Here is a 13,726-nt window from a genome sequence, read left to right on the forward strand (position 1 = left end):
GTATTTTAGGAGGGCATATTTATATTGGTTGAAGTCTTTCAGGGGGACTTAGTCTTACGCCACAGGCGCTCAAGAGCACGGTTACGTTTTCTGAGACTTCTAGTGTCGTCTGTTTGCCAGGGTTGTAGCGGTCGGGCCGAATGCTGTGTGTAGTGAGGGGAGCAAGCTTGTCTAGGGAGGATGACAGTGAGCTGTTATAGATGGAATTGGCTAGGTTGGGACATGACAGGGGTGAGATTTTGTCATAGATGGTCAGTAAGAGTAGAGCATAGAAGGGTTGAGGTGGCGAAGGTTTCTACAGGTAACTGTTAGGCGGTTGGAGGGAGAGGAGGTGGAAGACCGGGAGAGTGCAAAACTAATAAGGGGGTGATCAGAGAGTGGGAGAGGTTTGTTGAAGAGTTTGCATGGAGTGCATAGATAGAAGACACAAGGTCAAGGTTGTTGCCAGTGGAGTGTGTAGGAGCCTGTATCCATTGCTTCAGGTCAAAAGATGAGGTTAGACTGAGAAGTTTAGAAGCAATATGAACATTAACAGGGATGTTGAAGTCACCAAGAATGATTGTGGGGATTTCAGAAGAGCGAAAGTAGGGTAGCCAGGCAGAGAAGTCATGAAGGAAGGTTGATACTGGTCCAGGGGGCCGGTAGATGACTGTGATTCTTAAAGAAACAGGAGAAAATAGACGAATACAATGTGCCTCGAAAGAGGAAAATGTCAGAGAGGGAGGTGGGTGAAGTACCTGATAGGTGCTGTATGGTGCTAGGATTCCCACTCAGCCTCCCTTCCATCCACCTGGCTTAGGGCAGTGAGTTCAGAGAAGGCTGTCATGGGAGAGGGAAGCAGGAGAAGTAGTATCGGAATTATGAATCCAGGTTTCGGTGATGGCGAGTAGGTTAAAGGAACTTGTGATGAAGAGGTCGTGGAGGGAGGTGAGTTTGTTACAGACAGAGCGGGTGTTCAGAGGGCACCTGAGAATGGGAGGCTGGTATTGGGAAAAAGAGGAATGGAAACTAGGTTCTTTGAGTTGTGGCTGCTGGCAGAGGGTGGTGGGAGCATTGTGAAAAGCCAAATGGAGGCCCTGGATTTGGGGATATGTCACCAGAGGCAAGGAGAAGGGTGAGGGAGATAATGTGGGAGAGAGATTTATATGAAGGGACATGCCCCAGAGTCCTGGAAATGTTCTCCGTATGCAAAATTAGCAAGAGTTGGTAGGAGCAGTAACAGGGAGAGGACAAGAAGGCAGGGTGAAATATATAAGCTGTGGGGGGTGGTGAAGGTGGGTGAGTTGAGAAGAGAGGACACAACTGTCAGCAGGAGTGGTAAAGAGTGCATGTTGCCGAGTGTGCAAAGAGCTGAATAGAGAGACAGGGTCACCTGTAGTCTGTTTGGTGCTTGTTGGTGTAGTTTGCTGTGTATGATCGCCTTATGCAATCGCTGAAGTGCAGAAATTGAAGTGCATATCACTTGTAGAAAGAAGCTTTAAGGAAAGATGCCCAGCAACGTGCTGACCCCTTAAGGGTGAACTAAATTTATACTGGTATAAGGGTGGGGGTAGAAATTGGTTAATTAATCATGAGTGGATATAAGGATGCCTAGCAGAGTGGATCTTTCACTTCTAAAGTCAGACTGGTAAGGGGCAATAATGACTATAAAGTAAAGGCCTACTCGTAAAGCATTATTAGACACTTCAGAGCAACAAAAACATCATGGTAATGCACACATGGCAACAGATGAAAAAAGAACACATACCAAAAAGCACAGATACAGAGAGAGTAAACAGGTTCCAGTTGCAGTTAAGGGTGGATGTCTTTAAGCAGCTTACACATACCTGTGGAGGGACAGAGATGAGATGTTCAGATGAAGAATCACTTAGAGAAAGAAGCCTTAAGGAAAGATTCCCCAGCAACGATTAATGCCCTCCATGCCCGGTCAGTGAGTTTTGGTGGGCGGCCATCTCTTGGCAGTTTTGCTGTTGTGCCATGTTCTTTCCATTTAGTTATGATAGATTTGATGATGCTCCTGGGGATCATCAAAGATTTGGATATTTTTTTTTATAACCTAACCCTGACTTGTACTTCTCAACAACATTGTCCCTTACTTGTTTTGTGTGTGTGTGTGTGTGTGTGTGTGTGTGTGTGTATATATGTGTGTGTATATGTGTGTGTGTGTGTGTATGTATATATATATATATATATATATATATATATATATATATATATATAATATACAAACCCGATTCCAAAAAAGTTGGGACACTGTACAAATTGTGAATAAAAACAGAATGCAATGATGTGGAAGTTTCAAATTTCAATATTTTATTCAGAATACAACATAGATGACATATCAAATGTTTAAACTGAGAAAATGTATAATTTTAAGGGGAAAATAAGTTGATTTTAAATTTCATGGCATCAACACATCTCAAAAAAGTTGGGAGAAGGCCATGTTCACCACTGTGTGGCATCTCTTTTTATAACAATCTGCAAATGTCTGGGGACTGGGGAGACAAGTTGCTCAAGTTTAGGAATAGGAATGTTGTCCCATTCTTGTCTAATACAGGCTTCTACTTGCTCAACTGTCTTAAGGTCTTCTTTGTCGCATCTTCCTCTTTATGATGTGCCAGATATCTTCTATGGGTGAAAGATCTGGACTGCAGGCTGGTCATTTCAGTACCCGGATCCTTCTTCTATGCAGCCATCATGTTGTAATTGATGCAGTATGTGGTCTGGCATTGTCATGTTGGAAAATGCAAGGTCTTCCCTGAAATAGACGACGTCTGGATGGGAGCATATGTTGTTCTAGAACTTGGATATACCTTTCAGCATTGATGGTGTCTTTCCAGATGTGTAAGCTGCCCATGCCACACGCTCTCATGCAACCCCATACCATCAGAGATGCAGGCTTCTGAACTGAGCGCTGATAACAACTTGGGTTGTCCTTGTCCTCATTAGTCCAGATGGCATGGCGTCCCATTTTTCCAAAAATAACTTCAAATTTTGATTCGTCTAACCACAGAACAGTTTTCCACTTTGCCACAGTCCATTTTAAATGAGCCTTGGCCCAGAAAAAACGCCTGCGCTTCTGGATCATGTTTAGATATGGCTTCTTTTTTGGCCTATAGCGTTTTAGCCGGCAATGGCGAATGGCACGGTGGATTGTGTTCACCAACAATGTTTTCTGGAAGTATTCCTGAGCCCATGTAGTGATTTCCATTACAGTAGCATTCCTGTATGTGATGCAGTGCCATCTAAGAGCCCGAAGATCACAGGCATCCAGTATGGTTTTCCGGCCTTGACCCTTACACACAGAGATTGTTCCAGATTCTCTGAATCTTTGGATGATATTATGCACTGTAGATGATGATAACTTCAAACTCTTTGCAATTTTTCTCTGAGAAACTCCTTTCTGATATTGCTTCACTATTTTTCGCCGTAGCATTTGGGGGAATTGGTGATCCTCTGCCCATCTTGACTCCTGAGAGACACTGCCACACTGAGATGCTCTTTTTATACCCAATCATGTTGCCAATTGACCTAATGAGTTGCAAATTGGTCCTCCAGCTCTTCCATATACAGTAAAACCTTGGATTGCGAGCATAATTCGTTCCGGAAACATGCTTGTAATCCAAAGCACTCTTATATCAAAGCAAATTTCCCCATAAGAAAAAATGGAAACTCAGATGATTCGTTCCACAACCATTTATTCATAAGTCCTTCAGTTTATAGTCCATATAAAAAGATTATAGCATTGCGATAGGTTATATAACCATAAAATGTCCATCCACAAATAGCCGCTTCCACAAGGGGATTAGAAGCAATATCCAGCAAGAGCTACAGAGTATCAAAGAGAAGAGAGGCACCTCTAAGTGTAGCAATATGGTTCCATTTAATGAAGGTACAACATATAGCAACTCACATGGTTGATGAATAAAACAGGCATATCTAAGTATGAAGGCATCCGGGGTAAAGCTGTCCACATAGACTATCTTCTGCACCGCCTGCTGCCAGTCTGTAATCCTGACCAGGGAAGACCACCCTGCAGGAAAGCGATCTGAAAGCGAGGGGCAGCATGGAAGGGATGACGTAGATGGCGGTGCGGAGGATGGTCTATGTGGACAGCTTTAGCCTGGATGCCTGCATCCTTAGATGTGCCTGTTCCAATCATCAACCATGTGAGTTGCTAAATGTTGTACCTTCATTAAATGTAACCATATTGCTACACTTAGAGGCGCCTCTCTTCTCTTTTATACTCAGCTGTGACTTGAGGCTACTTGTATATCAAGACATCGCTTGTATATCAAGTCAAAATTTATTTGAAAATTTTGCTTGTCTTGCAAAGCGCTCTTAAACCAAGTTACTCTCAAACCAAGGTTTTACTGTATGTACATTTAACTTTTCCGGGCTCTTATTGTTACCAGTCCCAACTTTTTTGGAATGTGTAGCTCTCATGAAATCCAAAATGTGCCAATATTTGGCATGACATTTCAAAATGTCTCACCTTCAACATTTGATATGTTATCTACATTATATTGTGAATAAAATATAAGTTTATGAGATTTGTAAATTAGTACATTCCTTTTTTACTCACAATTTGTACAGTGTCCCAACTTTTTTGGAAGTGGGTTTTTGTGTGTGTGTTTGTGTGTGTGTGTGTGTGTGTATGTATATGTATATATATATATATATATATATATATATATATATATATATATATATATAATATAATATAATATAATATAATATAATATAATATAATATAGTGTGTGTGTGTATGTATGTGTGTATATATGTGTAATATATATATATATATATATATATATATAATTCTTTTTTTTTAAACAGTAAAAAATATATTTCCTGTAATTCTCAACGCAACATTTACGCAATTTGATCTTCACCAGATACCCATTCCCACCGAAAAAAATGGTTAAAGTTAGGTATGCACCGAAATGAAATTCTTGGCCGAAGCCGAATAATAATGAAATGCTTGGCCGAAGGCCGAATACCGAACGCGGTGTTTCGCATTTTTTCCATTTATTTTGCCAATTTTTAGGGGGCACGCTGATGGGCACATTTTATGTTAGGGGGCACGCTGATGGGCACATTTTATGTTAGGGGGCACTCTGATGGGCAAAACAAAACATTTAAATCAGCGTTGCTCTTAACATAAAATATGCCCATTAGCGTGCCCCTTAACATAAAATATGCCCATCAGAGTGCCCCTTAACATAAAATATGCTCATCGGCATGTCCCTTAGCATAAAATAAGGGGCACGCTGATGGCCACATTTTATGTCAAGGGAGCACTCTGTTGGGCACATTTTTTTCTTTTTTTTTTAAGGGGCACTTTATAGGGCACTCTAATGAGCATGGCAAGTGGCAACATATGGCAAAATATGCCAGTCTGCACACTAATGCTTGTGCAGCTACCGTATTCTCCCCCAAATGTGCTCCACATACCTGAACTGCAGCCAGGTCGGAGCCAAAAGCCGCGAACAGGGGGGCGGGGCGTGCACATAGTGTCACGCTCGCTGGACCTAGTGTGAAGGAGCCGCAGTCAGGAGCAGGGGGCGGGACGCGCGCGTGACGTCACACCCCCTACTCGCGGCCAGACAGGACACCGGCGGCGTGTGAGCCGGGAGCCGCAATGAGGAAGGGGACTGAAGGACTCCTAGGTAGCGGGCTCGCGGTCCGGGCGGAAGCATCGCGCGGGCCGCCATTTAGTGACCGCCGCTGACATTGTTCGGCACAAATTTATTCGGCCTTTTTACTTATTCGGCCGAACACCGAAAATGCTATTTTTTCTATTTTCGGCCGAATAATGTTCGGCCGCCGAACATTCGGTGCATCCCTAGTTAAAGTCTGCCATTTACAATTCTACCAGTGTGCTTGCAATGTATCCTAGCAGAGTGGTAAAGCCGAAGTACACATTTGCATTTTACTTTGGGACAACTTTATTCCCCTTTTCAATGCTACACTGCACCACATGCAGGGTATCTGTCTTTTATAAAACGTTCTCATAACCTAAAGATGAAATCAGGTCAGGTTTGTGAGCACGCAAATTAGCATGATTGCATTTTTACAGGTTTGTTGTCACTAAAAATCAAAATCACATTGCGTTCATTTCTGTGACCATTTGACACTGGTGCAGTAGACAATAATCATAGTGATTAATCTGGGGAAGGATTTTTTTTTATTTGTAAGAAAAAAAATCTATTTAGACACATTTTAACATTGTTTATTTACACTTCATTTCTTCATGGTGGCAGTGGAGACCTGATCAAGAACCCTGCCATGCAGTTGTGAAGCAACAAATCACAATAGCGATTTACTTCTGGCTACAGTCAGTCATCAATCAGTATAGTAGTCCCAGCCTCTGTACCAAGTTCTGTGACGTCACTACTCCAATGTAAACAAAATGCAGCACCTGGAGTGGTTAAAGGGCATCTATGGTCAAAATGTAAAATCGTATATAAATTTGTATTTTAATTTATTCGTAACCTACCCCTATTAATTCAAGCAGTCTTGAAGTTTGTAAACTTGCTTTAAGATCCCCACACATTTACTTGCTTGAATTCTGTAACACGTGTGCGCTATGCTGGTTGAGTAGGCACTGCTGTGTCAGATTTCACAGAGCCTGACTCTTGAACTACAGAGATGCTGAGAGGAGGAGTTTCAGGAGGTGGAGTCGACGCAGGAATAATTGCTTGCAAGTAGCAATGTACCACAGGATATGTAATCCTTTAGAAATTTAGCAGAGAAGCTGCAAAGCATGCATTCAGGAATTCAGAAGTTGTGTCCAGCAGACAGGCAAAGCTCACAAAGATTTTTCAAATAAGCTTATATTGGGTTGTCAAAATAACTATTAGTATTGCTATTAAATTATGATGCTATAAAATGAAAGTGTATACAGTGATCATAGAACTTCTTTAAAGCATAATTTCAGTTTTTTTGTGGCTTTAGTTTGAACCAAGCTAATCCAAAACAAACTATTTGCTTTACTAACAGATGCACCTGCTGGGGAAAACTGCATCAGCTACTTACATTACAGTGTTCCAGCAGTGGGATTGGGACTTCCTATCCTGCTCAGGGAACCAAAATCAAGTTGGGCTGAGAGCTGCTCAGCAACTCACAGGAAACCTTATGTTTTATCAATGAACACAGGGCTTCCTCTGGCTGAGGTGGAGAGACTGGTAGATGTAATGATTTCCACCTCAGCCATTCGGAGGAAGCCTTGCATTCTTAGTGAATCAGTGAGCAGTGCTCAGCCTGACTAGATTGTGTTTGGGAAGGGAATCATTGTCCCACTGCTGGAACACAGCACTGTATATGGTATGTAGCTAATGCAGTGCTCCCATTAGGCTCATCGTTTTAGTTACGCAGATAGTTCATTTTAGGCCAAATCCTCCATGTAAAGTCACAAGAAGCTTGAAGTTATGCCTTAACTGCACGTATGTTTTGACTGATGCCTCTTTTGCAGTAGTATTTTGCAGTTTGCTGCCCAGAATTATAGTAACAGGCCTCTTCAATACACACAAAAATTCATTCTAATAGACAGCCTGTCTTAAATTTGTTGCTAATTTGTTTCAAAAGCCTAATATGCATACAGTTTTTTTACAGGGGTTTTTTTTTTTATTGAGATACACACACACACACACACACACACACCATACCATGCCCACAGCCTCTAACCATCTCTCCCTGTACCATGCCCACAGCCTCTAACCATCTCTCCCTGTACCATGCCCACAGCCTCTAACCATCTCTCCCTGTACCATGCCCACAGCCTCAAACCATCTGCCCCTGTACCATGCCCACAGCCTCTAACCATCTGCCCCTGTACCATGCCCACAGCCTCTAACCATCTCTCCCTGTACCGTGCCCACAGCCTCTAACCATCTGCCCCTGTACCGTGCCCACAGCCTCAAACCATCTCCCCCTGTACCATGCCCGCAGCCTCAAACCATCTGCCCCTGAACCATGCTCGCAGCCTCTAACCATCTCCCCTTGTACCATGCCCGCAGCCTCTAACCATCTCTCCCTGTACCATGCCCACAGCCTCTAACCATCTCTCCCTGTACCATGCCCACAGCCTCTAACCATCTCCCCTTGTACCATGCCCGCAGCCTCTAACCATCTGCCCCTGTTCCATGCCCACAGCCTCTAAATATCTGCCCCTGTACCATGCCCACAGCCTCTAACCATCTCCCCCTGTACCATGCAAAAAGCCTCTAACCATCTGCCCCTGTACCATGCCCACAGCCTCTAACCATCTCCCCCTGTACCATGCCCACAGCCTCTAACCATCTCCCCTTGTACCATGCCCGCAGCCTCTAACCATCTCTCCCTGTACCATGCCCACAGCCTCTAACCATCTCCCCCTGTACCATACCCACAGCCTCTAACCATCTCCCCTTGTACCATGCCCGCAGCCTCTAACCATCTGCCCCTGTACCATGCCCACAGCCTCTAACCATCTCCCCCTGTACCATGCCCGCAGCCTCTAACCATCTCTCCCTGTACCATGTCCACAGCCTCTAACCATCTCCCCCTGTACCCCATAGACATGCATTATGTCCGTATATCATCCGCAAATGGATAGGATGATATGCAGACATACGGACCGGATGACACAAGTGTCATCCGTGTCCGTAAAAAAAAAAAAAAAGTGCCACAGCGGACAAAAAAACCGGAGCGGCCGTGTGAAAGAGGCCTTAGGCTACTGAATTTGCACTGAATTGTAAATATTTTTTGAAAAATACAATGAATTACAAGGCTGTAGAGAATAGAGAACAGTGCACCTTTGCAAACTTATATTCTGAGGTTTTAATTACATTATTTTAATATAGTCAGTCATGAACTAAAGTGGGCCGGTCTAAGTCATTAAACTCCAGGGCTGAAAATGAGTCCCACTCCGGCCCTGGCTGGGTGTGCTGTTTTCAATGAACTTGGTATGGTCAGTTTAAAGTACCCAGATTTTACACAGGTTTTCTGTAATGATGATTCATACTTAATCAATTACAATAAAAGAAAATATACTGTAGATGTTCTACCTATTTGCAGACAAATTGCCTAATCCCAAGTCCCCCACCACCAATGTATATGTGCCAAGATATGACCGCCTCACTTGTTTGTTTACAGTACATCTAGTAGTAAAAATCTCCCTCTCTAGGCGGCACCTTCATATTACAGCCCTATAGACTTCTATAGCAGTATCTCCCAACTGGGAGGTGGCAGTAGACAAGCCACATAAGTCTAGTTGAGCTGCAGCCAGGAGAAGGAAGCATTTTACCGCTAAATATACAAGTAATGGAGGCTGCAGCTGTTGGATCTAGGTAACAATACAGCCGTGAACGGGGAGGGAGGAATTGTTTAGGTCAGAGCAAAAGAACAAAAAGAATAAGTGCACTTAGTGTAAAAGTGCACTTATTCTTTGAAGTTGTCACCAAAACAGATGTTCCAGTTAGATAATTTCCCCTATGGATTTATTTCACATTCCAAGTGAAATTCTTGTGTATTTCTTTCAATGCTGTATTGTTCCTCTAGTCCTGGTTTTATTCATAGAAATCTAGATATGCATCTTTGTTATGGTCTATGAGCTTATTTGATTGTCTGCTGTACAACGTTCTCTGAAGACGACTTTTACGGTAAGAAAATGTGTTGAAGACCTGCAGAGCAGGTTGACAGTTGCAAGCAAAATGTGATTTTTAAGTGTCTTCTTATGCTTCCTGCAGTGGTTTCACTATTGAGTTGGCTTCGGCGTTCACAGTTGTGGTAGCTTCAAATATTGGACTCCCTATCAGTACCACACACTGCAAGGTATGCCTTTGTCACGTGACTGCTGCTGGAGTAGTGCAACTATCCAATTTCCCCTTCTGTGGTTAAGATCGGTGTTTAGTGGCACAAGGTTATCCGGTAAAGAACTGTCCTGAAATTTTCATGCCTGCCCCATTGCCTGATTTAGCACATGGGTATGAGTATAAAGTTTGCATAAAGTGATTGGTATTTGGTAAGGCGCTAGCAATACTGGCTCACCTTTAGTTATAAACACAAGATACTTATAAAGTTTTACATAATAATAATCAGGTTAAAGGGCATGGAGTATTCCACGTGTGCTACTAAACATTTGATCTACAGCCAGTCACTGAGAACTGCATGCTCTCCTGTTGTGTTCATTCTCAGTTCATGCATGGCATGTGGTTCCTGCTTATGTCTTTCACTCCTCAAACTATCTTTTGTAACTTTGTTCTCTCTACAGTGGATTTTGCATTGAAGTTATGTGTGCAGTATCTGTACTAGTAGCCTCTAATGTGGGCATACCCATAAGCTCCACTCATTGCAAGGTATTGGGTTTGCAGTGGTAATAAACAGTATATTTTGCTTTTAATGCTGAAAATAAACAGATGGCTAATCATTGCATTTGCCTTCATATGTTTGAGGTCATTGTAGCCGTATGTTAAAACCCAATCCCAGCGACAACCAAAAAAAAAAAAAAACCTTTGCAATGGGCCCCACTCGCACTAAAGGGTTAAATGCTTTTGAAGTCTAAGAGGTTGCCGAAGAGGCTGTATTACTTCCCTAAATCTCTTGCTTGTGGACAAAGTCTCTGCATCATCATGTTCAGTGCAGGGCTACTACTAAGACGGCATTGTACAAGGCAGAGACAGGAATAAGACCACAGCTGGCAGTGACTTAGAGGTGGCTGTGGTGGACTAGTCAAAGGAATCGAGGTAGCTTGCCAGAGTGAGTAGAAGGTAAAGAAACACAGTTTCCTTTGCAACCCCCTTAGACTTCACAATCATTTAGTCTTTTTATAGGGGCTGGGGATGGGAACTGGAAGTGCAGTTGATCTTTAAAATGCATCTATAACATTTGGGCCTGTTAAACACTAGGGTTCCCTGTACTATTTAATATCACTGAAAAGGTATCTGCACTGTGTATGTATATAGTTTTTCATATCTATTTTTTTTTTTTTTTTTACGGTTAGGAATAAAAAAAAAAAATCTCTTCAGTTATAGTTGAGTGCATATTTCATAGGTACCACTTGTAGCCACCAGGTGGTGAATTTAAAGCCATTACCTAAGGTTGGTAGAAGGATTTTCTACTGAATGTGTTGAATTTCCTGTGTTGTGAGTATACTTCACTAGCATGATATAAAATGTAGGATCCGTTCACACGGATCTGCAGCCCAAACCACTGCTACCCGCACAGTGAATTGGGCTGCAGAGCAGTACGGCAGGGGGCAGTATGGTGCGTATTAAACACGTGATCATGATTGGGTATGCAAGGTAAACATAGGTTACCCTTACTAATTATCATTTACTTTGGACAATAAATATACAATTTGCAAATTTGAAAAGCTGCCCCTGCTTTTCCATTGCCTGAGTGCATTTATACTTTAGGAACCCACCAGTCAATTACAGTGCAGTTTGTCTGGAAAATGGCTTCAATGGCCACTTTCTGACTCTAAATATTATTTCCCCTCCCCAGGCTACGGGTTTGTCTACAATAGGAAACATGTCAACAGGGCAAAAAAAAAAAAAATCATAAATATGATGGTCATACCTTAAAAATATTGCCCATTGTATGATCTACATGTATGTGTTCTGTCTATGCACATACAGTGAAATGTTTGGTTGTTGCAACTGTTGCTTATTAAAGGAAAAATGCTGAAATGATTAGCCAACTGTCTTTTTTGTTATAGTGTATTATATACCTGCAAATTATTACTAATCTACTTATATTCCATAACTGCTTTTCCCTTTCCATGACTAATATTTAACAACCAAGTGCTCTTTAAATATGCAATATTTCTTCTAGGAGCAAAGTTTAGTTCTAGTTGATACCACTGCTCTCCATTTTATCTACCTTGTGATCATTAGTTATTAGTTCACTTAATACTGTATATTACAAAATCGATTTTCATTTTGCAAACCCATTAAGCTGTAGTGTACCCTTAGGGAACTATTTGAATAAAAAAAAAATAATCTAGTACTTATATAACACATTAGATTTTGTCTTATTTTTATTGTGGGTACTTATTTACTTTTTGTTCCTCCCTCCCACAAGGTTGGATCGGTGGTGGCTGTTGGTTGGATCCGTTCAAGAAAAGCTGTTGATTGGCATTTGTTTAGGAACATCTTTCTGGCTTGGTTTGTGACTGTACCTGTAGCTGGTCTTTTCAGCGCGGGTGTCATGGCAATCCTGCAGTATGGCATTCTTCCCTTCGTCTGATCATGTAATCTCTGACGTCTAAACAAATGAATTTTCAGTTTTAATACATACTGGAAATCAGAGCTACAGCAATATTTTAGACCGCTATTCCACCAGCAGCGTGGAAAATAACAGGCCCTAATAATTATCAATGCATCATCATCTTGATGTGACTATTCTGCTGTAAATAATATATGTCATATTGGTGAGATGTGGCTCATTAATATTTAAAAAAATAAATATATATATATATATATATATATATATATATTTTCATTTTTATTGCATATAGTAGGTAACACTACCAGAGTATCACCATTTGGGATGGGAATAATCGCATAGCCTTTTATATCTAGATAAGAGCTGTACATAATGTATTATTTTTGTGCGTTGTTGTGTTTTTTTTTTATCAGTAATAATATGGAATATTCAAGATTCCCATGTCTACTTGATAAATACTGTAAGTGATAAGCGAGGTACGGGAGGTATATTTAAGTTTTATACACAGATGTAGGTATATGATGGATTATGTGCTAGAAATACTGGAAAAAATCTTTTAAGATTATCATAAATTGTAAAAAAAAAAGAAAGAAAATGCATCCATTTTACTAGATTTATATGTATAGCAGTTTGTCTTTGTAAATATATAAACATATTTTCATAGGTGCATTTCCCAAATTTATTGAAAAGTATAGGAGAGTACCAAAGAAAGTAGGGACTTGCACAGCATTATTAGAGATGAGGAGTTACTTGTTTGTCATAACTTCATTCATCTTGCCCAAGTCTTTAAAACCAGTCAAGTAGTGCTGTCATGAGGCCAAATTAATATTATGAAGTGCGGAATAGCACTAAGGCACCCAAGCTTTGGAATAATTAAGTTTTAATTTTTTATTTTTTTTTTTCAGATCTTTCTAGATTAGATATTGCATTTGGTTGTAATATGTGGAAAAACCATGTGTTTAGCTGAAGGTCTGGAAATAGCTGGCTTGAAATTTGATTAAATAAGTAGGCCTAATCGTGTTTTTTGTTAACTAGTCCATTCTAAAGCCAGTAACTGATATTGAAGTCCTAAGTAATGTTGTCTATTAGAAAAGGTACAGGTTTTTCCTTGATTACACTCTCCATGGTGCTGTATGCATACTTTCTCCCTAATTACCATTTTGTGACTGGTCCTCCTCACAAATGGACCTCTGAATTTGCTAGTTAAAACAAAAATCTAAGGAAGTGGGTGATTATAATGAACAAAATTAAATCTTTTTATAGTCCACTTTGCTGTAGCAAAAAAATAGTACTTTGGGAATACTAATGTATTCCAGGCTATACTGGTTATAATGGGCCCAGATTAAAAAGTACATTATTTAATTTCAAAGTTTGGATGATGTGACTTGATTGTAGTTTTCTTTTTAGCTTTTTTTGAATCAAATAAAATCAGTACGCTTGCTAGGCAGCATAATTGCTCAGTGAAAAAAATCCTTTCAGTATTTATTCCAAATGCTCCTCTGCTGTAAAACCAGAC

At 40.9% G+C, this 13,726-nt stretch overlaps 1 protein-coding gene across 2 annotated transcripts in view; it reads left to right on the forward strand.

Moving 5' to 3' along the window:
• SLC20A2 (solute carrier family 20 member 2) overlaps positions 1-12,246 on the forward strand; it is a 102,875-nt gene extending 90,629 nt beyond the window's left edge. The window contains exons 9-10 of one of the 2 annotated variants that reach the window (XM_082275110.1): positions 9,732-9,816; positions 12,067-12,246. In XM_082275110.1, coding sequence (XP_082131236.1) covers positions 9,732-9,816; positions 12,067-12,231 — 250 coding nt within the window. In that variant the 3' untranslated portion in view covers positions 12,232-12,246. Of the gene's footprint in view, positions 1-9,731; positions 9,817-10,255; positions 10,341-12,066 lie in introns of both variants that reach the window. The other variant, XM_082275111.1, reaches the window with a different exon arrangement.
• Positions 12,247-13,726: the final 1,480 nt, after the last annotated feature.

Source organism: Pelophylax lessonae (genome assembly GCF_965119305.1).
Source record: "Pelophylax lessonae genome assembly, chromosome: 1".
NCBI classification, from domain to species: Eukaryota; Metazoa; Chordata; class Amphibia; order Anura; family Ranidae; genus Pelophylax; species Pelophylax lessonae.